We start from the raw sequence: 26,509 nt of genomic DNA on the forward strand, positions 1-26,509 counted from the left end.
AGGCATCTCTGAAGGGTCCTGACCCAGATAGGAGGTAACATGGCACACTGGAAACCCAAATGTGAAAGATTATTAAGTCCACAAGAACAGTAGCATTGATAGCTCTTTAGATGCAACATGCTGACCAGCAAACATCACCAACTATATGTTCTTGACAGCAATCCAAGATGACCAGATTATACAGGTTGAGAAGATCTATGGTTGCTAGCCAGAAAGGAAAACTTCAAATACCCTTCTCTACACTCTGGAAGACACCAGGCAAGACAGAGCAAAATGATCCAACCCATGTTGTTTTGGTCCAAACAACTGGTGTATAAACAAAACAAACTCAAGCTGCCGAAACAGCCCCCCATTTGCTACTTTATATAGCATGCCAACCAGAAATTGTTCTATGAAACAATAATGTGGAAGATTGAAGATAAAGCAATCTCCCAGGTCGACCATCCAAACAAACAAAGTGACCAGGTTCATAATTCATGAACATTATGGAAGATCTTCACAATATAAGCTATACAAAACCTGAACATATATCTACATGTATGACAAACCCGCCATGAGGTATGTATTGCAAAGTTGCATGCAGTAAAAAGCTGAGTCGCCCTTGTCAGACTTGAATCATCTGCATACACAAATTAAAAAAGGAGAAGTTGAACTAAAAATTTTGTAATAACTAAATGGCTGCTTAAAAAAATTGTACTGCCAGAGCAGAAGGCACACTGTTGTCTACTAAGCTGAGTGACAAGATATACAGACATGAAAAAGATCATCCAATGGATGCATGCTCAATTTGGAGTGAAAGGTCAGAGTTTTCATCTTCTGAAAATAAAAGCCATGGATGCAGATGACTAATCATGGAGACAAAATATCTTAATAATGGTGCCAGTTTTCTGGGTATAATTAGCCCAAAATGGCCTGTGCCCATTAATAGCTCCAGTATTTTTTAACATGGCACATACAGTATATTTCTCTGACTGCAGTACAAAAGGGTAAAGCTTTGCATATTGACCCTCCCTAGATCTCATTCATGGAGAACTCATATGCGAGACACCCCTTTATTATTCAATAGTGAGGGGAAATTTTAGATAAATCACTACTTTGGATCATGGGACAGTCCGGACACTTTTCAAGTTGTGTCCTTGGATCATTTATATATACTTATGCATAAATATACATATTTTGTCCCACCCTCTTTTGTCTCTTCTCTGCTTGTTATCTTATTTTATCATCTCCTCCTCTTATTCTTTTCCATTTCTGTTCAAGCTTATCATAGTATACTTTCTACAATTAAACTCAAGTCTTGGGTTTATAAAAAGAAGAAGAAAAAGTTAAGTTATGGGACTCAATCCTTTAAAGGGTTTCAAGTAACACAGCCAACATCGGCCCCAAGCATTAGACCGCTAACAATTAGTGGGAAACTGTGTCACAAGTCATGATCATGAGTCTGACTGTTTTCATTATAAGGTTAGGTACTTAGAAGTGACACTAGACATATTCACCATTCTAGTGCTTAAAATGCTGAGGATAAGCTAGAAGATTGTTTGGAAATGACCCCACCATCTCAATGCCCAGATGTGTTGCAACACTGGCAAGAGTTCTCACATTGTTTTGGATTAGCACAAGCAAAGAAGTTAGTCCAAATCGACACGGTTAGACGAGCAACATTGGAATTTAGAAACACTTTCAAGAAATATGCTAAATTGATAGATATGCTAATTAACATAATTTATTTCCAGAAGACTAAGTGGATAGAGAAAAATTTTAAGAAAATTAATAGTTGTCAATATAAAATTTGATATACTAGAAAGCTAACTATATATATATATATATATTATATGCCAAAGGTATTACTTTAGATAAGGGTCTTAAGGACAATGTTATAAAAAAATTAAAAGATTTGAGGATAAAAATATAGTACTAAAATTTATACTCTTAAAAAATGTTCTGAGTACTGTTTATGCATTTCAAATTGGACTAAATGATAAAATCAAAACAAAATCCTTGAATAATTTAGATGGAATTATCCAAGATATACCTTTAATAAAAAATTGACAACTTGAAGTGCTTTGAATGCCATATAAGAAGAGAAACTGTTGGATTTAAAAGAGTGCACGAGAGTTTTGGATAGGAGAAAAACAAAGAAGACATTGACTTCAAATTTTGCTACATCTTATGAGATCATAATTGTTAATATCCTATTTAAGAAAGAAGAATAACATTTCATTACTTATGAGTGGACATTATTGTTTTCAGATAGGTTTTTTGCATTATGGGTTGTAAATTTACACCCTGCGGAAACTTGACAAATCAACATGGACTGATGATTTTAGATATATGTTAGAAGAAGGAAAGAAAAAAAATGGTAAGTAGTTTTAGTAAAACTAGATGGCAAAATTTTAAGACCAATGCAAATTTTTTTAAAAAAACAAAATGGAGAAAGAGCTGTGCAACTTGTACAGAAATAATATTAATAGCATGTGGACTTCAATGACCATTACGGTTAGGATGTGACAAATGAAATTTTGGAAAATCTAATGACAGAAAATGCAGCCTTAAGAGGGTAGCTTCAAGAGAATGTGACTTTAACAAACAATAATAAGAGATCATGCTCAAAGATTGGCAAAATTGCAAATAACAATGACAAGTTTAGAAATATATAGCATGAAAAGGACAAAAAAGTTGTATGACAAAATACAAGGCATGTATAGTAAGATAGGTACTACTATGGAAAACAAATTCACTAATGATATGGAGACTAAGGGAAGATAAAAAAAAAAAAGGAGGTAATCAATGGATGAAGCACTCACCAATGCGGGGTCTAAGGAGGGTCAATGTATGCAACCTTAGCTTTAAATATTTAAAGAAAACTTTACCATTGTACCAAGGCCTGCTCATTGATAAGCTTTAAAGATAAGTGATCATGGTAAATTTAAAAATTATAGGTTTATTTCTAAGATTAGCAGAGATGACATAAAATAAGCTTTAAAAAGAATGAGGATAGTTAAGGGTGGAACCTGATGGTATCCATATTGAAATTCCAAAGACTTTAGAAGATCCGAAGATATATGATTGACAAGTTTATTAACTTTATTTAACAAAATTTTATGAATTAAAATGATGCCTACTGACTGAGGAACTCTGGAATAAAAACTTAAGTATAAGAGAGACATTCAAGGTCAATCCAACTATATAGTAAGTAGCATAATTTGTCATGTGATGTAACTTCAGGAAAAATAGTTAAATGTAGTTAAAGATGCTAATCAATTAATTCTAAAGATCATGATTTTGTTCCTGAAATATCAACCATAGAAATTATTTATTTAATTTGCATGAGGAAGCAAAAATTTGCATTTAATTTTTACTGAATTAAAAAGGTCTATGATAGAGTTCATATAGATTTAAGAATAACCTTAAGTATATTGATATGATATCATAAAGTATATGTATAATAGTATTTTCAGTTAGTGTTGTGTTGTAAAAAGTTTGTCTAATGGTTTTGTCATTAGTATAAAGTTATATCAAAAATCAGCTTTATGGCCTAACTTAACTAATCGTATACAGAATATACCACCATGTTGTATGCTATTCGATGATGATTCTGATTGACGAGAGTTTAAATGAGAAGAATTTTAAACTTGAGCTATAAAGATGCCTTAAAGCTACACGTCTTAAACTAATTAGGATTAAAATTGAATATATGAAATATAATTTTAACAATACTAAAGAAGGATTATGTATGCTAATCAAGTACCTTTAGATCAAACAAATATATTAGGCCAGATATGTTTAATGGATTTATTGGGAAGCTAAGAAACATATACAAAAAATTAATATAGTTATAATGCAAACAATAATTATGATGCAAACATTGAAGTGAATATGCAGAGCTAATAGAAGAGAAATATTATAAGACTTTTGTTCATGGACAACTAGGCAAAGTGATGTAGAATAAAATGAGGGACAATCATCTGAAATTGTGTGAAAGTATTCAAAGGAAACAGGTAGATAAATGGTGTCCAATTAATGATAGTGGTATAATGAAACGTAGATGCAGAACTAAGAAGGCTTTACTAAAACCAACATAAAGTGATTCTAATGCTCTTAATTTAACTAATGATACTAGTTTGTACAAAGCTTAGTGGCAGGAAAAAATTCATGTAACTAATTCTGGAAAAATCAGGACATCGCTACTCAATGCTATAGTTATGGGATTCAAATCATGGACTCATGCATGTCTTTCCCTCTCATTTTTATTTTTTTTTAGGACAAGTGATGACAGATAGTTCATAATCATGATAAATAGTAAAAGGCACACAACTATGGCAAGAAGCAGATGGTGAACAAGTAGGGTGTAGAGGGGAAGATGGGTGGCAACCAGGCATATCCTCTTCCTCCCTCCCTCCTGCTCGCTTCTCTTCTTTCTCCTCTTCCCTTTTCTTCTATTAAAACTAAGAAAATATTTTATGCATGTTTTGGTAGAGCCCCCCCAAGAAAATTAAATCATATACCATTACAATCCAGGATTTTTTTAGGGTGCAGAAAATCTGGTTAATATATCCTAATGATATTTACCCTTTTCTTCTATTAAAACTAGGAAAAAAATTTATGCATGTTTTTTAGATCATGTACAATCCAGGATATTGAGGGTGCAGAAAGTCTGGTTAATATATTCTAATGATATTTATACAACATTACTGCAACACATTATATGCAGATATGAACTTGAATTAGACACAGAACAGTGGAATAATTAGCTATAATATGAATCACTCAACTAAATCAGAGTTTAGCAAAAACCTAAGAACAGTAAATTCCACAAGTAGGATCACAGCAATTTGATGGCAATCGATGAAGAAGGTTACCAGTTTAGTAGCATTTTTATTTCTCAGTGTCAACATTGCTGCCTCAGCGAAAGCTTGAGCTGCTTCTGCATCAGCTTCAGCAGCTTCTGCCTCTCTCGCCGCTTCTTCGGCTTCTGCAATTGCAGCTTCTGCCTCGGCAACTGCTTTAGCAGCAAGAGCTGCAGCTTCCTGAGCAGTCATACTTTGTGTTCGTGCTAATTCAGCATCTACTTGAGATTTTAAGAGGGGCTTGATATCAACCCTTGATTCCCTTTGTCTTCCCTCAAGAAGCAAAAGCTTGGAGCTTTTTTCTTCTGAAAAAGCTGAACTTGATGGTGTACTATACTTGCGCTTCACCTAAAAGATCAAGAAACCTCTGAATTTTAAGTTGGCCAGTTAAACAAACTGTTTATTCATATAACAAACAATAAAAAATTATAAGAGGTAAATAAGCGGTAGTAGTAGATGAATACCTTTCATCATTTTAACCAAATTGCCATCTAATATAGAATCTGAAAATTGTAAATACAATTGTGTTGGAACTCCATAACATGATTGAGTTGGAACAATTTACCAAATCTGATCTTACGGAATAAGTACAAAAATATTCTTGCCTAAGCTCCCACAATCTAATTTCTAACAGATAATGGTACAACAAGTTTCCATAAAAAGTCACTCCACTTGAGAGGGTAAACTATTTATGTAACCCTTCTCAGACTCCACAATAGCAGGAGCCTCATGCATCAAGTTGCTCTTTGCAAAGGTAGATGCTTTATGTTTAGTGACAAAAAAAAACATCTACCACAATAGCACAGCTCATATCTAGTTTTTATTACTTAGTTGAACATACATCCAGATTGTGAAATTATGTAGTTTGTCCAATAAAAGGCACAATCAACCTAATAAATAGACCAATGCTCACAGGTAGTTTGTCAACTTTTGGACCTCCCTCTCTCTAGTGACAAAAGGGAGAAGGCTAATGAAACTATGCTCCATTGTGCCACAGTTGAAACTGCCATGCAGATTTACTATATTTAGCTTTTCATTGGTCCCGCATGATACAAGCATTTGAACATATAGGAACATAAAAGAGAATTGCAAATTTTACCATCAACTTGTTAAAATAACAATCACATCAGAAGTAACCAAAATTTCATGAGGCAATTTAGCAAAACTAAAAATTAAGGATAGCCACATGTATCAATGTTCAAGTATGATCCATAAACCAGACCTGGTCCACTTGGAAGAAACAACACAATACAAACTAAAGTGATAATGATTAGTTGGTTGAATGCAAATCCACTGGACTGCTTTGAGCACCAGTTAAATTGCCCACCTTAACACTGATACTTGTGCTGATAAGCTTAACAAGATTCTGTTAAATAGGTTACATGTAAAAGACACTGCTTTTCCATGGTATAGCCAACATTGTACATTTTGCATGACAAAGTACCTTGACCAATCTCCCACTTGAAGTTAAAGCCTTCAATTTTGCTGATAACAACTGTTTAAAATCTGTGGGAGGCCAATACCGATCCTACATGAGACAGATAAAGAAATATATCAGCCATTACAAAAGAATAGGTAAAGCATTCAATCAAAATGGATCTGATTAGTCAAGCGATTGCAACGCAAGATATGAGATCTACAAACAGAATATCTAAGATCCTTGAATTTTCCAGTTTGTGATGATCAACAGAATGCTTGTCCAGTTGGTCCTCATTTATGTAAAGGTGGTAGGTATCTTAATAATTATACAACAAAAAGAACGACACTATTGACATTCTTTTCTTTCAAGTTCATCTTTAAATTTAGACAGAGGGATGAACATGAATGTAGTTATGTTTAATGATGAAAACATATTCAGTCAAAATTTGCTAAAACAAAGCTTAAATGATATTTTTATAAAAAAGAACCCATCTGGTTTGGCATTTTGCACATTGTCCGCTAGAATTCCGATCAGCCTTGATCTAGTTGTCCTATTCCCTAACTCCAATTCTACATACATAATGCATTCATATGTGTATACATTCACGTACTAAAAGATTTATAGCTGACCTGGTATCCTATCAGCAGGATTGAGGGCTCAATCCTGCTGACTGAAAATCATTATGGAATCTAAAATCAAGCCCAAAGTTCAATGCCCAAGGCTCCTTCAGTGTGGGGTATGAGGAGAGTCCATGTAACCTCATAAATCTTAGTAGAGGAGCTATATCCATAAACTGCATCATGTCATTCTAAACTCACCCTTCCAATGGACATAATATCCAACATATAAATAATTGACATACAAAAATCATATGTTCTGAAGCCCCCCAACATATTTATCAAATGTATATAAAATTTCAGTAGTATTAGTGAACATATTTAATTTAAGTAAAAGAACTGGCTTCATACTCCAAATTGAAATTAACACCATTCAACATTATATAGAACATCTAAAGTTACAATTGCTGGTGGTAATTTCCAATATATTTAATTCCTGTAGCAAAATACTGCCTCAATTTTGTATATATATGTTCTTTCCTTTTAGTATAGACTGCATTGCTTCATATTAAAACTGGCAGCTTTTATTCATCTTCCTCCCCTACTTTGACCTCAAGTTATATCCTTCAATTGTAGTTTGTGTTGGATCAGTTTCTGGGCTGGAAACATTAGCTTGCACCAAGCATAGAGTTACCACTGGAGTTGTACCTGTCTGAAATTAAAAGAGAAGATCGCACTCATATTCAATTGTTCCAGAGGAAGAGAAACGCAGGCTTCATTTCCAAAGCTTTGATGAACAAATACATTTCATAATCTGTGAAAAAAAATCTCTAGATTTCTCCTCCAATTGGCAAAGATAAAGATTCACTCATCTAACAAACAAAGCATACTTACAAGTTACAAAGCCCCTATATTGAAAAGGCACAGAAATTTTAGAATTATCTAAAGCTAAAGGTAATGGTTAGAGCATATTTTTTATACCATTCCAAGAGTTGAAAAACTTTTAAACATGATAATGGAGTTAAAATCAGCAGAAAGCAAAAAAATGAAAACAATCTTTTAGGAGTTGCAAAAAGATCTCTCAGATTTCAGAACCAATAAACACAAACAAGAAAAGAAAAGGGATCAGAATAGTAAAAGAATTACAGGAGGCTCAAAACTGTAGAAGCAAGAAAAATAAGATAGTGCCATATAGAAACAAATATTTCCAAAAATAACCTCTAATCTGAGTATACAAGCAAAAAGAAAGATGGGCTTACCACCGGTTCACAATGTTTACAGGATAGTAAGTCCTGTACCTTATATGGACAGCCCACAATTGATGGTCTACATGTATGTTCATGCCGGTATAGGTAAATACTGATCGATACATACCATTCCTGATGAAATTGCATTTATTGACTTCATGTACGATAGAGAAAAGAGAGAGACATTTATGCAAGCCAACCTACCTCAAATAAGTTGAGCCAAGTACCAAATAACATGAATGCATATACAACTGCAGTAAAAAGGTAGTATATGGCCTTTGACAAATATGTTAGGTGTTATATTTTTTATTTTTCAAGAAAACCAAAAACAGGAATTAGCTGAAAGAAGGGAAAAAACCTCTATATACATGGCAATAGCTGCCTTGTCAGACCCAGCGGGCTCCTTCAAATTTGTTACAGCTTCCAGTATCAGAGTGTCTAGCCTGCATATGAGAAAAAGAAACCCAATAGATTAACTCATAATCAATACAAAGAAAAAATGATAACAAAAACTACCAGTTACAGCTAGAAGCCATGGTACAAGTGGACACTGCATATAACGAAGAACAAAAGGTGCTAAAATTTGAATCTACCAGTGTCCTTTTTATCACTGCTATCATTGTTATGTGGAAAAGGGATCATACAAAAAAGATAGGACTTCAAAATTCGAATCTACCAGTGATGTAATTATTGAGATCATTGTTTTATGAAAAAGGAAGTTCACAGAGAGTCAGGATCAAAAAGTACAAAGTACTGAATAGAATGCAGATCAGGAGTTTTCTTATTACTGTAGGTACTGTTAATCCCAACAATCAGGGGTTTTCTTATTACTGTAACTGCTGCTGTTAACCCACAATCATTTTGTTTCCTTCCAATGAGTAATAGAAACTTGCCAGAGAATGTAGCTCAAGATGTTGGAGGATCCAAAGATTCAATTTGAGATAAGTAATGAAGAGATGTGCTTGCATATCATGTTGGAAAGTGAACCTGTCAATAGAATATGTACAAAAAAGAGTATGGTAAGTAGAAACCAAGTTTCAAATATATGATGGGCCGGTACATACCAACCAGTATTTACTGGTCAACCAAGAATTGACATTTAATCATAGAGATCGGTATGGTTGGTTTTATTAATTTTTTGGTGACACTAAGGAGTACAAATCAATATATATGTACCATAATGGTTTGACTAAGGACCAATAAAGAACAATATAGGCTGGTACAGTTAGTTTTATTAGTTTTTCTAGTGATACTGAGCAGCAGAATAAGTATGAACAGAGACAAAAAAAGAATGAACATCTTTAAGCCCAAATATAGATTCATAAATCATATACCATTGTTGTGACTTTGAAATAAGATGGGAAAAAAATGAATGCAGATCATAAGTTATTGGTGACAAAGGCCCAAATTGAATTGAGATAGGAAAAGAGAACAAAAATGACATCAACACAAATGAGTATATGGTCAATATCTGTCGCCTTGGAGCATGAAACAATTAAGCAATAACCAAACCAACCTGAACAGAGACCTCTTCTGACCAGTAGTTTGATGTGGTTCACTAGACATGGTAAGAGGCTTGGCGTCAATAATTTCTGTGTCTGTATCCTCGACCGTGGTTCCAACAGACACTAGTGCACCATCATGCCTGGAGATCTGTCGGCTCTTTTTCAAAGCTGCCCTGGCCTTTCCTCGAGATCCCCATCCATATGCAGTTACATTAATATTCCGCCACTTGTCCTGCTCAGTCAAAGACAAGTACCTAGTAAGTTATCAAGGAAAAAACAAAGAAAAAGTGACGAAGAAAAGAACTTTTGCCCACATACATTTTACAAAAGAAGCTATACCTTGAGGTCAACATTAGATCGCATGCATAATACACCATTAAATTCAGGATCTTTTAAAATTGTGCGCCATTTGCCAACCCCATGCTTACGTACTCCAGCTTTGAGAGCAGCTTCTTCCTCTGGTGTCCATCTTTGCTTGGGAGCACCCATTGGTGAGATTAGGGCTTCAACTCAACAGCAAATATCTAAATTCTAACCTGGTATTTACACATGAATTGACCAATGCATCAAAAGTCACACAATGAACACTAACCAAAACAAATTGGAAACTAGATCATGTTCCTGACTGAAATTGGTGAGAATGGTAAATAAAAAAAATGTCAATTTTAATTACACGATCATATTATCTACAAAATGCAGATCAGGAACATCCAAACCGCATTAACTACAATAGTGACCAAGGCTTTCACATTCTTCCGAAAAACATGGAGGAGATATAAACTACAACAAAGGTCTATGATTTGCACACTGCAAAAGAAATCAGCAAGTCTGCGTCACCGAGTAAGTGGCGATTCAAACATGCTTCATTCGCATTTTATGCGCTTTAAAAAAGTGAGCAAAAGCAATAATGCGATCGCTATCACGGAGTCAAAAGATTCAGCAAACTGAGCAAGACACAATTTTAGATGGTAAGTAGTAGTCAAATAACCTAACCGGATGAAGGATCGTATCCTCTACAAGTGTTATCAGAGAACCAGATGGATGTCAAGAGTCAAGACAACAGCACGGATCGAGATGTACAGCGACGCAATCCCGTGATCATCTAAAAATTCGAGATAAGAAGATCTGCCTAATTATTTCTTTATTCTTACCCAAATCATCAAAACCCTAAATTCATGTTGATCTGCCTGAACTAAAAAAAAAAAAACCAAAATCGGATCATGAGAAGACGATTCTAAACATTAAAAAAATCATTGAAAAATAAAAAATCAAAACTCAAGCAACCAAATATCAATCCAATCAAGAAATTTTCAAGCAAAGAAGAAATTGTCTAAAAGCAATTGAGAAATTCGAAGGAAAAAACCCGCAACCATCCGATCGAAGAGGAAACAAGGACGACCGAAGAGAAGAGCGAAGGACACGAAGAAACAGATCGTAACCCTCTGCGGTGACCATAGATCGAATTCGATGACGCGAGTTCTCGCGATGAGCTCGCTTGCGACCATAATCGAATAAGAAGCCCTAACCCTAGATCGATGAAATCCAGCGCAGACCCTCATACCAACGAGCTCCTCCCCAGAAGTTTCTCGTCCTACGTGGCAGCATCAGACAAAACGCGCCTTGCGGGACCCGCAGATTAGGACGGAAAGAGGTGCCCTACAGTTGGTTTTAGAGGGTCGGGTTTCGTCGGTTCGGGTTAAGATAAGTCCGATTTGCAATGGACGTCGGAGATTTAAGCGGGGGGTTGTGTGTCGGGTTGGATAGGTAACGTGTCGGACCCAAATGAACATCAATTGGCCCGGTCCGGTTTAACGTTCTCGTTCCCCCGACCCGGCCCATCCCTTTTCCGTCGTCTTCCTCGACGGGTTCTCAACGCCAAAACCCTAAAATCTTGGGGATAAAAGAGAAGTGCAGCAATTCATCAAATCTTCTCACAGAGTTGGATTCCTCTCTTCTGGAATTCCGTTTTGCAATTGGAGATCTTTTTCTTGAATTTGGTCAAGTACTTTCGATCGTCAAGCCACGCTCATGAACACCAGAAAGAAAGAAAGAGCGATCTTCCATACGCTTTTCTCTTTTGTTTCTCTTTCGATAGTGTACACGGAAATTTCGATAGCCATACAACACAAAGAGGGTAAGAAGGTGGCCGCGACAACGAACGGCGGCGGTATTAGAATTTCCTTTTTATTAACTAAAAAATATTTTTTTTACTTTTTTTTATTCTATCCATGAGAAATTAAATATTTTTAATATATATATATATATCTTGATAAAATTATAATTTTATCCTTAAAAAATTAAATATTTTTTACTTATATCTTTAATTATGAAACTAACTAATTTAACATGTTATTTCGATCGAATTTGATTCTGATTGTATCTTGATTACTTGATTGAATTTAGATTCAATCATTATCATCTTAATCAAATTTAAAAAATTTAAATTTAATTAATATTTTATTTTGATCGATTTTAATTTTGATTGATCCAATTGGATTGATGTTTAGTCAAAATCTATCAACTCAAGTTTATGTAATCAAATATTAGATCTACCCAATTAAATAGGATTGATTTGTCTAATTTAGGATTCAATATTGAATATATGTATATATATATATATATATATATATATATATATATATATATATATATATATATATATATATAATTATTTTTTCTGTTATAGTTTTCTCATATAGAATATTCATAAAATCTTACTTGTCATAATTATAAATTATTATTTTTAATTTTTAAATTATTTTGACATAAATCAAATTGAAGAAATTTGCTAAAGTTTTATTTTACTAGTAGATGTTAAAATGGCCTAAGATGATACATTTACGAGATGTAAATTATAATAAATGTATTTTATCATTTATAATTTTTTTAAGTTATATTTTCTATTATTGTATTGGTCTTATAGCCATCAAAGTATATTGAATTAATAAACTTATAAAATTATATTAAAGAATTAATTTTAAATAATATTAAAAAAATAATATTTATGATAACACATATAATTAGAAGATTTTAATATAAAAATATAATTTATTTTAAATAATTATGTTATGGAGTTGGATGATACTTTTTTAAAGATCCTTACTATTTATGGTTGTATACGTAAAGATAAAAATATTACTTCACCATAATGGTATCAGTCTTTTATAATAGTAAAATAACACTAGATGTGTTAATATTTTACCTAAAAAATAAAAATCATTATCAATGGTTTAATATTTACTAAAAAATTAAAATTTTAATATTATATTATTTTATTATAATAATACTATTTTCATTTATTATATTTTATAAATATTCTTATTTTTTGAATTAAATTATTATAAATGGTTTGAGTATGTGTAATTTACATTGAGAGTTAGATATTGATTTTATTTGTTGAAAAGATCATAGACTTAGTTATTAAAAGTTTTATGAGATAAATAATTAAATGATTAAAAAATACTCGATTTTAATAATTATTAATAATATTTAGATTTTATTATAGTTTATAGTTAACTCATTATAATTTTTAAAGATCAATTTAAACTTATTGACAAGTTATTAGTTGATATTTTAATGAAAAAAATGATTAAAATTCAATATGATGGTATTTGAAGAATTCAAAATTATATCTTTAATATAATTAACAAAGCTGTAAAGCTCAAAATAAATATAATTGAATCTATTCTCATTTTTTTATTTTACTTTATAATTTTACTTATTTAAATTTATTATAATATAATTAATAATAAATAAAGCTTAAATGAGCTAATTAATATATGTGTTTAGGGAGAATTAATATAAAAAGAGAAAAATCTCATAATAGTTTGAGTATCACTCGTTGAGTGGTTAACTAAGATTATAAATTCTATATAAAAGAAAAGTATTCATAGTAAAGTTCTACAATAAAAAAAAGATCACTTAAAAAAAAGACTATAAGGTTTTAGTTCAAATATATATATGCTTTACATTTTTTAAATTAAATAATTATAAAAATCTTTTTCTAATACTTAGTTGATTGATTCTAATGTTTCAATTTATGTTACTAATAGTTGGATTTTATTTTAACATAAAAACCAAAGAGTATGAATATTCATCGTTATAAGGAATTATCTTAAGGTGAAAGTGATAGTAACGAGTACTCATCGCCTATTCCTAGAGATAATTGATCGAATAGATATTGATGATATATATTATGTTACTATAATTCTAGAAATTTAGTTATTTTATCAAAAAATATAAGATATTATTCTTTATAATGATAAAACTCAATATATTTATGATTTAGTTGGTTATGAAATTTTGTATGATAGCTTATATATAATTAACATGAATCTTAAGTTTACAACTACCATGCAATCAAAGATTGGAAATGAAAGTAGTTTCATAAATTTCTTGATATTATATATGCTTACATCTATATGTCACTTTATATTTTCTATTTTAATAGGGAGATATATCTTATCACTTTTATAAATAACCGATTTAGATATGATTATATATATTTAATTCATGTTAGATTTTAGATGGTTAACACCCTTAGTTGTATATAAATAAAGTCGAGAGATAGTTAAATAAAAGTTTTAAAATTATCAAATTTTTGTTGTACATAAATTTTATGATAGATAGGATGAGCCTAATCATAATTAGTTCTTGTGAAATGTGAAATCGTATTTCATATTTTATTATTCTAATTATAGTATGAGAGCAAGCGAATCTAGTAATTCCTCATCCTCAAATCAGCCCTTCCTAGCGTATTGTCTCAACAAATAAGTAATTCTAAATTCTCATATGGTCCTCGAGGAATTCCTTCTATAGCCTCTTAAATTATTTTTATACATTCCCATATTTCATGAAAAATTATTTCTTTTTTTAGTTGGAATCTTAAGCGGTTCTCGAAAAAAGATAGCGAAAAAAATTATCCCTAAAGTCGAGACTAAAAGGAATGTATAAACCGTACGTTCATCATAGAATATTTCTGGATCCCAATACACTCAATGCTAGATAGCTGTCAAGAAATAACTCTTTTCACAATAAGAGTTATCTATACGACATTTTATTATGAAAGTTGGCTAGGTAGTTGACTCTCTTAGTCCGCTCTTTTAATAATAGGCGCATTGGAATGTAATAATATCAATTTATACAGAAGAAAAGGTTCTTTATTGATTGAATAAACCAAGATCTTACCATGATTTCGTGTGTAGAATTTAGTAATGCAAGTTTCGATAATAAATCAATGAAAGTAAAAATTCTTAAATTTTGATTTTAATATCGAGGAGATAAATGTTGATACTCATTTAACATATTCTATTTGAAAAGTTTATTTCTCAAATCACTAAATATATTGATAAATACGTATAATAAAATAATATTATTGTACTCAAACATAATATTAATATTATTGCTTATGAACTTGTATAATAACCACAATCGATAGTTTTAAAAAAATCTCAAAAGAGAAATGAAGCATATAACTTTTGATGATAATGTGACATATATATATAAGAATGATATAAGAATCAAAAGGATCATTCATTATTTTTACAAGTTTAAAATAATAATGATTTTGAAAAATAATATAATAAAAAAATATATTAAAAATTAATAAACCAAAATGATATTTGAAAACTCATCGAATTACCTGACCGTTATAAAAGAGTTTGTTATTATGAGTATTTAAGGCTAAACATAATTCAAATGATAATATGGAACGATATAAAGCGTCGAATATTTCACTCATAAAAAAATTATTAACGAAGTATATGACATTATTACATTATTATTTTTTTAGTTTATCATTCATTAAAAATTATTATTATATTATTATGATACATTTAAGGAAGTATAACATTGATGACATATAATACTTGCATTGATAGTTAGACTTAATATTATATTATTATATTATTATATTTATTAGATTTATTGATCTATTTTATAAAATTCATGTAAGATAATTTTTTAAAATTTTAAAATTTAATTAAGTGAAATTATTTTTAAATAACTTTTTAATTTTATTTATTTTAAATTTAATTTTTTTTTAAATTTATTAATTAATGAATTAAGTAGGAGAATATTAGATTATGTAATCATGTTTAAATAAGATATATTATAGATACTAATGAATTATGATCGGATTAGTAGAAAGAAAATTTAATTATAATAGGACAGGATTACAATATTATAAACGATGATTATAATATGGTGATTACTTAAGTTAAACCCGATAGGATTACAATATTATAAACGATGAGAATTGTGTTCACATGGAAATCTTTAGTTCAGGCCACCGATGCCTCTCATTCGATCGATGGCCCCGACTCCACCATTTCCAGGTCTCCTCAGGAAAGGTCCGCCCTGTCTGATTCTGCTGCAGAAGTCAGTCAAGCAGTCTTCGATCTTGAGCTTCTGTCACCCCGAAATGGCTTTTGAGCAAAAGATTCCAAGCTGCAGAACTTTTAACTCTATCAATCTGAACTCAACACCGATTCAAAGTCCAACAGTTGATATCTTCAAATCCTCTACTGATCTATTTAAGTTAAATGCAAAGGTAATAAATAGCTTTTCTTATCAGAAACATCGAGTCTTTCCTCTCTGTGCATCAGCAGCTGCGTCGTCATGGACTTGCCTCTCTCCACCACCATCGACCGCCACCCACTCCCCCTCACCAAGCACTCCTTCATCATCTCCGCCGCCACCTCCGTCGAAGCGCCGTCGCTCCCAGAACGCCGGATACACATACCGACGACTCTCTCTAACCTTCTCCACCTCCACCTCGCGTCGAAGCCGGACGGCCGGACCGTTGACCGCCCAACCCCCACCGTCGACGACGCTCCGGCCTTCTCCCCGAAAGAAGACATCTCCTCCCTCTTCCCGGATATCCACGGACGCGCCGACTGGTGTCGCCTCCTCAACCCCCTCCACCCCTGGCTCCGCCGTGAGATCATCAAATACGGGGAGCTCGCGCAGGCCACCTACGACGGATTCGACTTCAACCCCTTCTCCGAGTTCTGCGGCAGCTGCCTCTACGGCCGCCACCGGCTCCTCGAGAAGCTCGGCCTGTCGAGGAGCGGCTACGAGGTGTCCACGTACGTCTACGCCATGTCCCACGTCGATCTCCCCGCCTGGCTCGAGCGCTCAATCCATGCGGACGCATGGAGCACGGAGTCCAACTGGATGGGCTTCGTCGCCGTGAGCGACGACGAGGAGTCCCACCGCATCGGCTGCCGCGACGTCGTCGTCGCCTGGCGAGGCACCATCGCGCCGACCGAGTGGTTCGAGAACGTACAGGGCAAGCTCGAGCCGCTGGGGGACGGCCACAGCGCCGTCAAGGTCGAGCATGGCTTCCTCGGTGTGTACACATCAAAGAGCGAGAGGACGCGCTACAACAAGACCAGTGCGTCCGAGCAAGTCATGGCTGAGATCAAGAGGTTGGTAAAGCATTACAGACGGCAGGGGGAAGAGGTCAGCCTAACCATCACCGGCCACAGCCTGGGCGGCGCGTTAGTTCTGCTCAACGCCTACGAGGCAGCGTCCGCCATGCCGGACCTTCCGGTCAGCGTCATATCCTTCGGCGCACCGCGCGTCGGCAACGCCGCATTCGGCGATAGGCTCAAGGAGATGAACGTGAAGGTACTGAGGGTAGTGGTGAAGCAAGATGTGGTGCCGAAGATGCCCGGGATCCTATTCAACGAGGGGCTGAAGAGGCTGGAGAGCGTGACCGGAAAACTGGGGTGGGTGTACAGTCACGTCGGCCTCGAGCTCGGGCTCGACGTCCGGTCGTCGCCGTTCCTCAAGCGCGGAATCGACGTCGCCGGATTCCACAATCTGGAGGCCTACCTGCACTTGGTCGATGGATTTCGCAGCTCGGACAATGGGTTCAGGAGCAGCTTCAAGAGGGATGTGGCGCTGGTAAACAAGGCCAGTGGGATGCTGAGGGATGAACTCAAGATACCACCTTGCTGGTATCAGGTAGCTAACAAGGGAATGATGTGCAATGCTCATGGGAGATGGATGAAACCTGCAAGAGAGCAGGAAGACATCCCTTCACCTCATGCACAAACACCTGATCCATGTCAAGCTTGAGCTTTGTAATAGAGCTTGAGCTTGCTGGTATCGGGTAGCTAACAAGGGAATGATGTGCAATGCTCATGGGAGATGGATGAAACCTGCAAGAGAGCAGGAAGACATCCCTTCACCTCATGCACAAACACCTGATCCATGTCAAGCTTGAGCTTTGTAATGGAGCTTGAGCTTGCTGGTATCGGGTAGCTAACAAGGGAATGATGTGCAATGCTCATGGGAGATGGATGAAACCTGCAAGAGAGCAGGAAGACATCCCTTCACCTCATGCACAAACACCTGATCCATGTCAAGCTTGAGCTTTGTAATGGAGCCAAGCTTGCATCATTTAGCTGTACATCATATTGTTCATCAATCAGATCAAATAGCAAGCAATAACACAGGATCACTGATTGCAAATTTCATATGAACTCGTAGCACAAACAGATCAGATTGTGTATAATTAAGCCATGGGAAACGTTTTATCAACAGCATCTACAAACCGAAAGAAGGGAAGGAAGAAAAGAAAAGTATCACTCACTACTACAATCAATACCAACTCATGGGGAATTTTATCATCTACAAACAGAAAGCATAATACAATCACATATACAACAAGGAGATGCATTTCGCTGGTGAAACTTCTGGCTTCTCGGATAGGCAAGGATTTCCTGATGAAGCATTCCTGGAAGAATTTACCAATTTGTGTTAGCTTGCTTGGCTATTAGATGAACATTATGTAGAGCAAAAGAGAAATGTACCTTATAAAGATGTAGTTCTCAACGAATGCGAGTGAGCATCCTCGAATTGGTCGGCATCCTGAAGCTTCTCGGTGCTCAAGCAAGGTGGAATGTAAGCTGCATATATGGATTCCATATTTGGGATTTCCTTTGTACCCTGGCACGCTACTTCAAGAGGAGTGTGGAAGAAGGCAAGATAGAAACGCTGTTTGCACACATAAGCAAAGATAAAGGAGATGGCGATAACAGGAATCAGAAACGGAGCGTAATAGAATTTCCGCAATATGCCAATGTAGCCAAGCATGGTGATCTGATAGACAATCAGAGCTGCAACAATCCGTGCATGCATGTGAGGCCACATTCGGCCACTGCTCTCATACCGAGGGACATAAACTTTCAGTGCCTGCATTAGAGAATGTAATCAGATTCTTGTTTGAACAGGGCTATTATGATATCAAAGAGAGAATCCACAATTCAAATATCAAAGCAGTTTCCCTTGAATCGTCTTTTGCTATGATAGATGACATCTAGTCTAAGAGAATTGAATGTAAGCAAAAATGTTGAATTATCTACTGGAATTCACATTTGCAAATTAATCTACGGAAGAATTCAAATTAACTAAAACTAGAACTTTGATTAGGATGCTTAAGATTTTCCTTGTTAAGAGTAAACAGAGCAGTGACTCACCTGATTACGTGCAACAAGCCAACCGAGGCCAAAGTACACCACACCAAACGGAATTATTATAGGAGCTATTACTGAGTAGCAGAGAACAATTGTGACGATAAGCATGTCGTTGGGAAATCGAGTAGCATAACCAAAATCACTAGGAGCCCAAGCCTCTTTCACCTCGGCTTCAGTTTTACAAAGAAACTTCTTTTTGAGATGAAAGATGATAAGAGGAACCAAACGCGAAAGTTCAAGCCCATAGCCAACGAAGAATCTGAGACCCAATTAAATATATAAATCAATGCTCTCTCATAATACAAGAAGAAAAAGACATTAACATCCATATTTTAAAATATTAAATTAGATTATGATCGAGGCTGAAGGGATAGACTCACAGGTGAGTGATGCATAAATTAAATAATAACTCAAACAGGAAGAACAATAACTAAGGCATTGACACCTCAGAGGAACCAGTGTGTTTAACATACCCCTAGCGATACAATGCGCAGAAGTTTAGACGAAAAGATGAAAACTGAGCAGATAGGAAACAGCAAGAAATTAGAAATGTAATTGAGATATAAATGGTAATTTAGTAATTATGTAAGCTTTCATGGTTAAATTTTCACATTTGTATACGAGTCTCTATTAAGTGTGTCATTATAATTACTCCTTCTCTGCCTACCATTCGACTTATTGTTCTTTTCTTCACAATCTATTTCTTTCCTCTCTCATTGCTGTTGATGTGATGCTTCGCATTCGATCTACTCAGGTGGTCATGCTTTTTGAAAAAAAAGGTTGATTAAATGCGTGAAGTTTCAACCAATGTGTAGTCCAGGGTGGGTCAATGTATGTAGTTTACCTATGCATAGTAGGGAGGCAATTAAGCTTTCTAGACAGTATCTTAAAAATCTAAAGCAATTTTACAAGCAAATGGTCAGAACAGATCTTGAAAAAGAATTTCTACATCTTACTAGGTCCTAATCTGCTTGTTCAGCATCATGACATTGTCATCATGACATTGTTCTGCTTGATCAAAGAAATCTGTTTTCCATGAAAACTACTCCATATACTTACATACAACGAGTAAAGAAGCAGTAACTCTCCCACTGCAGCATATGCTAAACCTGTCTTTCATCTTTTATTGAATTCATTGAAGATGGAGGATCAAAGATTTCATGGAAGATGACGAGTGTTACATTACTCTTCCACCTGTTCTTCTAAATGTAGCATAAAGAAACACATTGATTAAGATGCTTATCAAGTTTTTTCAATGTCAATACTTCCATACATTGTTAATTCTAGCAACATGGATAACTTGGTCTATTATAACCAGCATCCCCACTGAACACTTACTATTAGTAACTGGGTCTATTATAATGTTTAATTAAAGATGTAATAACTCATATGTTAGTTGAACTATACAAACTACATCATGTGCTAGTTGGTGAAGAACAAACATGACTTGCCAGAGTAACTATTGATATATTTGACAGCTTGTAGTTAAGAATAGAAAAGGAATATAATCATCCCTTTAGTCAGAACTTTGCCTCGTATAAGTGGAACTATGAAACAGTCTCAAGGTTGATAGATGTCATATTTCATGCAATCTACTAATCAAGGAAACAAAATAGTAAAATAAGCATGATTTATGAAAAGAAATTGGAGAGAAAAAATGAAAAGAATCATACTTCAGTGCAACATAGGTGAGGAAGAAGGTGGCACTTTTAGGCAGGCTCGATCCAAGCAGAGTGATAATTTGACTGGGTTTCTTAATAATTTCCTTTAGTGAACCATACAATGTCCCACCAATTGTTACTCCAAGGAAGACATTGAAGACAATGAAGTAGAAGTACTTCCCAGAGGCAGCTCGCACTGCATGACTCTCAGAGGGTATTCCTTCTTCCTTTGATAGAAACATAAGGAAAGTTGGCAACAAAGCCATGAACACTAGGAGTGCGATTTGAGGCAGGTAAGCTTCCAAAACAGTTTTGATCTCTGGTTGATCTACTATTTTCTTCAAAAAGGGCAGATACTTCTTCAAGTTTTCCATCGTTGTGAAGGCCGAGACAAACGCAATTGGGATCATGTAGAAGCATACGGTGAGGAAGACTATGCCATAGACAGTCAAAGATCTTATCTCTCTCTCGTAGAACTTCTTTGACAAATTTGTCCACAGAACCTGCTGTGGCTCTGGAGCTTCCATCATAGTCCATGTATCAATCTTTTGAGCATGGATCGTCTGGCTAGCAGAAACAGCAGCAGGCTTGCTGCTGAAGAAAACAAGAGCTGCACCTTGTTGTTTCTCTTTTAGAGTTATCTTTTGTTCAGCCTCTAATTGAGGCAGCAATTCCTGTATTTTCTCATTACAGTGATCAATGGTATCAACTTTTGGACCTACGAGACCGAGAAAGCCAGTTCTGTTGGTGGGCCTTGTACCTTCTGGTTTCCCTGTAGTTTTAGATTCTGCATACACAACTTCAGCTCGAGCAAGTTTCTTTCCGTAACCTTCTTTCTCTTCCCAGATTTTGTTGGCCTAAAAGAAAGGAGAGCAAGAGTGGGTGATGTGTTACCATAGCAGGTTGAACCATAAGTATCTATAATAGCAGCATAGGAGTTATGTACCTTTTTGTTATCTGTGACAACCATTGACTTGTAGAATGTTTCTGGATGAAGTGCTCTAAAGTATGAGTCAACATGATCCTTCATAGATTGACCTGGAGGAGCTGCTGGTATGTCCCTGACCAATACGGCAAACTCTTCAGGTTTTACTACTGCACTTGTTTTTGCTCCAGCTCTCAGATCTGAAACATGTGTGTAGGATTTCCAGAGCACATAGTATGTGACAAAGGAAACCCAATATACTCCAAGCAGAAATGCCCACAACCTTAAACTGCCCTCCTGGAATAAACAGAAAACAAACATCTATGAAAGGCAAATAACCAATAAAAAGAACTATCCTAGAAACAACCAGGCAGCCAATGTAGTTAAAAATTACATGCAATCAAGATTCCAGGAGTGTGACAACTAGATGCAGAAGTTACCATTTCTTTTACATTACTTACATCTAAAATTGACACAAAATATCTCCAACCTGCTCTGGTACTAGAGAGATTCTAAAAGGAAAAAAGAGGAGCCAACACCATGCGTGCGCGTGCACACACACAAAGAGAGATGCTGACCTAATTTTGTTTCTCATGAATTGTCTTGCTTACAAATTTTCTAAGGTTGTCCTTTATGAATGCCACACTGACCAGGTTAAGTTAAATTCCTTGACCTGGTAATTTTAATCCTTTGTAACTTGAAGATGTTTGGCAGATTAAACCTTAAACCTCAAACCACCAATTTAACCCTTCGTCAACCTGAATCAAGACTAAATCTGAACAGTTGGTTACATTATTTTATATTTAGTTTAAATACTGCTCAGTATATCAGTTATTGATCAGACCAATGCTTAAATAAAATCCATTTCAGTGAAATTTACTAGTAATTTGAAAGTTTATTATACAAACAAGAAAGAAGAAAAACGAACAACATAAAGGGGTCTAAAATCAGTGTCAGTGAGTATAATAAATGAATGGATTGCAATGAACAAGGAAAAACAGTTCCTATTTAAGCCCTACTGCTTGTCACATGCCATGACACCCGAGTGAATATTGTATTTTCTTCTTCACATTCGTCAATATTGTTGCATCATCGTCGTCTAAACAAACGAAAGACAAGACCAGGATCAAGGCTTTAAATCTCGGTCTAATACTGAATTCAATAACCTACCAGATTGACATACCAACCCCTATTACCTGGTATCATCGAATAAAATATACAGACCCATACTAGCAATATAACTTACTTGGACATGTCCCATCGTTAACTTGTCAAGGTTCTTGAAGGTTCCCTGGCTGTTGCTGTCGATAGTAGATTGTGTACCATTATCAGTTGCCGCAACCGGAAGAAGAACTGGAAGAAGAATAATTCCGGAGAAGACCAATATCGCTAAAACTGCATCAACAAATGTGTCAATCACTCAGCGGTTTTGGAGCCGTGCCTTTCCTTCCTCGCTAATTCTCAGTTAAAGCAACAAGCAGGAAGCACCAAGGTAGTAAAGTTATTATTTAAGTAGCTAGTGCACCTCTATCACATATAATTACATAACAGGAAAAAGCTGAATTCATCTATAAAATGAAGTGTACCTGTCGAACATGAGTTGTTTGTCCTACAAAATGACAGTGTATGCACAGTTAACACATGGTAGACACTGGATTAAACTGGTTATTTGATCAAAAGTAAATTATATTTGCTTAATTTATTGATAACAGTGACAAACGGTGAGACAGGAAGAAAATTCTAATAAGGTTTTAGAATTCTATCATTACTTTAAATCCATAAAATCAAATTAATCACCAAGCAGCTACAAAGAATTAGGAACAATCGAAGATGACTAATTTCCAACCAAGGAAAGCCGAAGACCTGTTAAAAATACAATAATTTAAATCCACGAGACCGTTCAAACTCCTACTCGCTGAGAAATCAGCAACCAAGAACCAGGAAACCAAGAGTTTTTGGTCATAGAATGCCTCGTCGCATATCCAAAAGAAATAACCCCTTATTTTCAAAGACAACTCGCTGAGTTGAAGTCGGAGAAACCTCCATGAGCATCCCAACACCTATCCACAAATGGCATCAAATATTCGATTGAATGCTTACATAACATCTCAATGCCACCTAAAAGTTCTTGGGAATTTAATGATTCTTTCAGCCAAATACATTCAAGATTTCTAAGTGAAGCTAAAGAACGTGTCTTTATTTTTAGCATCGAGCCAATGACTTACTTAAAGGAATCAACTTCTTACAAACATTGGACTTAGCAATGGAATTCAAAACTATTATTGCTAGAAATGATGAAATAGGGTCAATTTTTCACGCTTATAATGCAGAGGAAGAACACAAACTAATCATATTCAAGGAAATTTATGTCCGTATTAACACCTTGAATCACTAGATTCGACCAAATTAGACACTCTTGAATGGTTCTAAGGAAATGCAAGTCAACACGAAACTCTCCAAATTAGCCAGAAAGATGCAACCTTGAGACGAACCGTGAACACTTTTAACACAACGGGAGTCGACGCCATACCGGAGCTGAGGAAGACCAGGTAGACGGCGGCGTCGACGCCGGCGACGGCGATGACGTCGGCCTCGGACGCTTTTACGGCCTCCTTGATCCAAGTCAGGGGGTTCCTCGTCATCGTCCGCCCTTCCAGGGGATCCAAGCCCCTCAGGATGCGGTTGGGGTAGTAGATGACCGCGTTGCCGGGCTTCCTGTTCAGCCATGTGAACACTAGCATCAACACCACAAAGATGATGAGGGACGTCCCCAGCGACGTCACGAAGGAGCTAAAATCCATCCTTTCTCCTTCCTCTCCTCCTCCTCCCCTTCCACCTGCTCTTCTACTACGGTAGCTGTGCTAACTCCCCGTTGCTTCCTCCTCCCTTCTTGATGTACTCATCACTCTTGGAATGGTGGTTGTTACAAGTGGCCGTTTGGCTCTTTCTTTCCTTTTTCTCGCTCCCTTTGTCTTGGAACTTTTTTGGGAAGAGAGAGTAGAAAAGGAGGGGGCTTTGTAATGGAAATGCCTCTTCTTTTGCTGCTTATCTTGCTGCGGCTATTTCTTTTTGCTGAATGCAATCAATTGATGCGGAAATGAGGTGGGCGAGATGGTGATGGAATGATAGCTTTCGTGGCCGAAAAGGATTTCGAGTATGAAAGAGGAAAAGAGAGATCTGTGGAGTGTTGTTGACGCAATTACTTGGGTACCCCCTGGGCACGCACTTACCTTATCTTCTGTTCTTCCATGTGTCGAACGCCATGACTAGCCTCGTGACCTTGTTCAATGTCATGGCCTCTTTTCTTGCAAGTTGAGAAAAAAGAAATCGTAGAGGGTGAGCGAGGCACATGTTGATTTCTTTGAGATGAATTCCAAAGATGATAGAACAGAATCAGGACTTGTTCTGACAAGGGAACAAAAGGTGATGCGATCCAGCATCAACGTGAGAAGCATCATTACATCCTGCACAAGGGCAGACATGGCGGCCACACCCTTCTAATTCATGGCAACTCTCCTTGGATCAGTACTACCAAACCAAAAGGCAAATTACTTGGGATAGCGTTGAGCATGTTTGCTCGGAGAGAATAAAAAGGGGTTTTCATTGCACAGACAGATGGGGCTATAAATAATTGCCTTGTCTTGTCGTTGAGAACTGTAGCTCTTCGATCTGCAACAGCTGTGGACAGTAGTAGAAGTTTGAGTTTGAAGTATGCTGTAAATTTTTGACTCCAAGTGGACTATAAACTGCATGCACGACTGTAGATTTTGTCTTACTATATTTAAGATCCAAAGTGAATCTAAAAGCTGCACAGTGTCCGCTGACAAAGCTACAGCAAGCCCGATCCATAGAAAAATCTTATGGTACAAATAATTAGAGAAATATACAACCTATCATGCCAGAACATTAAAGTACATGGACAACCAGGATTTTGAAGACAGACTGCCTGATAGAGGACAAGACAAAGATAAAGATGGTTGAGCCATGAATCTGGTGATCTCAAACCAAACTTCTAATCGGTCTGCCTCTGATCCTTCTTCATATCACAAAACACCAGAAGAAAATACAAACTCGCTCCTCTCTGCTTAATTTCTTTGTGACATTTTATCGAACACGTCAGTGATCGAGATGTCTGCTCCCGACGACATTTTGGTCATTTGAAAGATAAGGGTAAGGGCAGTATCGTCACACCGCTGGGGGGACTGTCGGCCTCGCGTCGATCACACGTCTTCGTGTCGGCATGACACGTGGCGGCTTCATATGCGCTGCCGACAGAGCCGTTTTGACCGTTCGGAGCGTCGAGATCGCAACGGTTACCCAGCGGATCTGCTCCCGTGATGCGCGAGGGTCTATGGCACGCGGAAACCATACCCCCGCTTCGCAAGCCCCGCGGAGACCGACGTGGACCACCCACCGTCGCCAATAGATTTGGCTGGTGCGTTGACCCCGTGCCATTCGGACGTGGCGTTTCCGCGGTCGTCATAAATACGTTCGGTTCCGTTATTTATTGGCGGGTAAACCGGCATGCGGGAATGTGGCGCGACGTCGTCCACAAGCTCGCTTACAGTTTTTATCCAGCAGCAAACACCATAACATGCAATTAGATCGGGACTGGTGGACCCTAATATCAGTGATACCTTCTAGTTTGCTGTCTGCTGCTCAGTATGGAACAGCTTCCATCAGAAGATTTCTAATACAACGACAACCGCACCATGTGAGCTGCTACCGCATCTAGTTGAGTTGTGCCTGTCGATCTTGTGGCCCTGAACTGGGCCCACGTGTCCTATCACAGATTAAGTCTATCCGCCAGAGGTGTAGAAAAAGTATTATTAATAGAAGAAATAAAACAAGAAAAGAAGAGG

At 36.1% G+C, this 26,509-nt stretch overlaps 3 protein-coding genes across 8 annotated transcripts; 1 reads left to right on the forward strand and 2 right to left on the reverse strand.

Annotated features, from left to right (window-relative positions):
• Window positions 1–314: 314 nt before the first annotated feature.
• On the reverse strand, window positions 315–11,167 carry LOC135678091 (single myb histone 6-like). 6 transcript variants are annotated; one of them, XM_065190459.1, is made up of 9 exons: window positions 11,016–11,167; window positions 9,916–10,112; window positions 9,588–9,808; window positions 8,430–8,514; window positions 8,276–8,347; window positions 8,084–8,203; window positions 6,292–6,375; window positions 4,860–5,195; window positions 315–619 (listed from the first exon to the last, which is right to left on the reverse strand). In XM_065190459.1, the coding sequence occupies exons 2-9, from the start codon at window positions 10,063–10,065 to the stop codon at window positions 605–607; spliced, it is 1,083 nt and encodes a 360-aa protein (XP_065046531.1). In that variant the 5' UTR covers window positions 10,066–10,112; window positions 11,016–11,167; the 3' UTR covers window positions 315–604. The 6 variants fall into 6 exon arrangements, with proteins under 6 accessions (XP_065046531.1, XP_065046532.1, XP_065046533.1 ...); XM_065190460.1 differs by having other exon boundaries at window positions 10,947–11,096; XM_065190461.1 differs by having other exon boundaries at window positions 10,940–11,094.
• A 4,979-nt stretch (window positions 11,168–16,146) lies between these two features.
• Window positions 16,147–18,069, forward strand: LOC135678093 (phospholipase A1-Igamma1, chloroplastic-like). Its single transcript, XM_065190467.1, has one exon. It carries the CDS (start codon window positions 16,195–16,197, stop codon window positions 17,659–17,661), a length of 1,467 nt encoding a protein of 488 aa, XP_065046539.1. The 5' UTR covers window positions 16,147–16,194; the 3' UTR covers window positions 17,662–18,069.
• Window positions 18,070–18,072: 3 nt separating this feature from the next.
• On the reverse strand, window positions 18,073–25,155 carry LOC135678092 (CSC1-like protein ERD4). The gene is made up of 7 exons (XM_065190466.1): window positions 24,178–25,155; window positions 22,894–23,042; window positions 21,669–21,944; window positions 20,735–21,579; window positions 19,065–19,320; window positions 18,399–18,780; window positions 18,073–18,322 (listed from the first exon to the last, which is right to left on the reverse strand). The coding sequence occupies exons 1-6, from the start codon at window positions 24,446–24,448 to the stop codon at window positions 18,400–18,402; spliced, it is 2,178 nt and encodes a 725-aa protein (XP_065046538.1). The 5' UTR covers window positions 24,449–25,155; the 3' UTR covers window positions 18,073–18,322; window position 18,399.
• Between the last annotated feature and the right edge of the window lie 1,354 nt (window positions 25,156–26,509).

This window comes from Musa acuminata, chromosome BXJ1-7 (assembly GCF_036884655.1).
Source record: "Musa acuminata AAA Group cultivar baxijiao chromosome BXJ1-7, Cavendish_Baxijiao_AAA, whole genome shotgun sequence".
In the NCBI taxonomy this organism is placed as follows: Eukaryota; Viridiplantae; Streptophyta; class Magnoliopsida; order Zingiberales; family Musaceae; genus Musa; species Musa acuminata.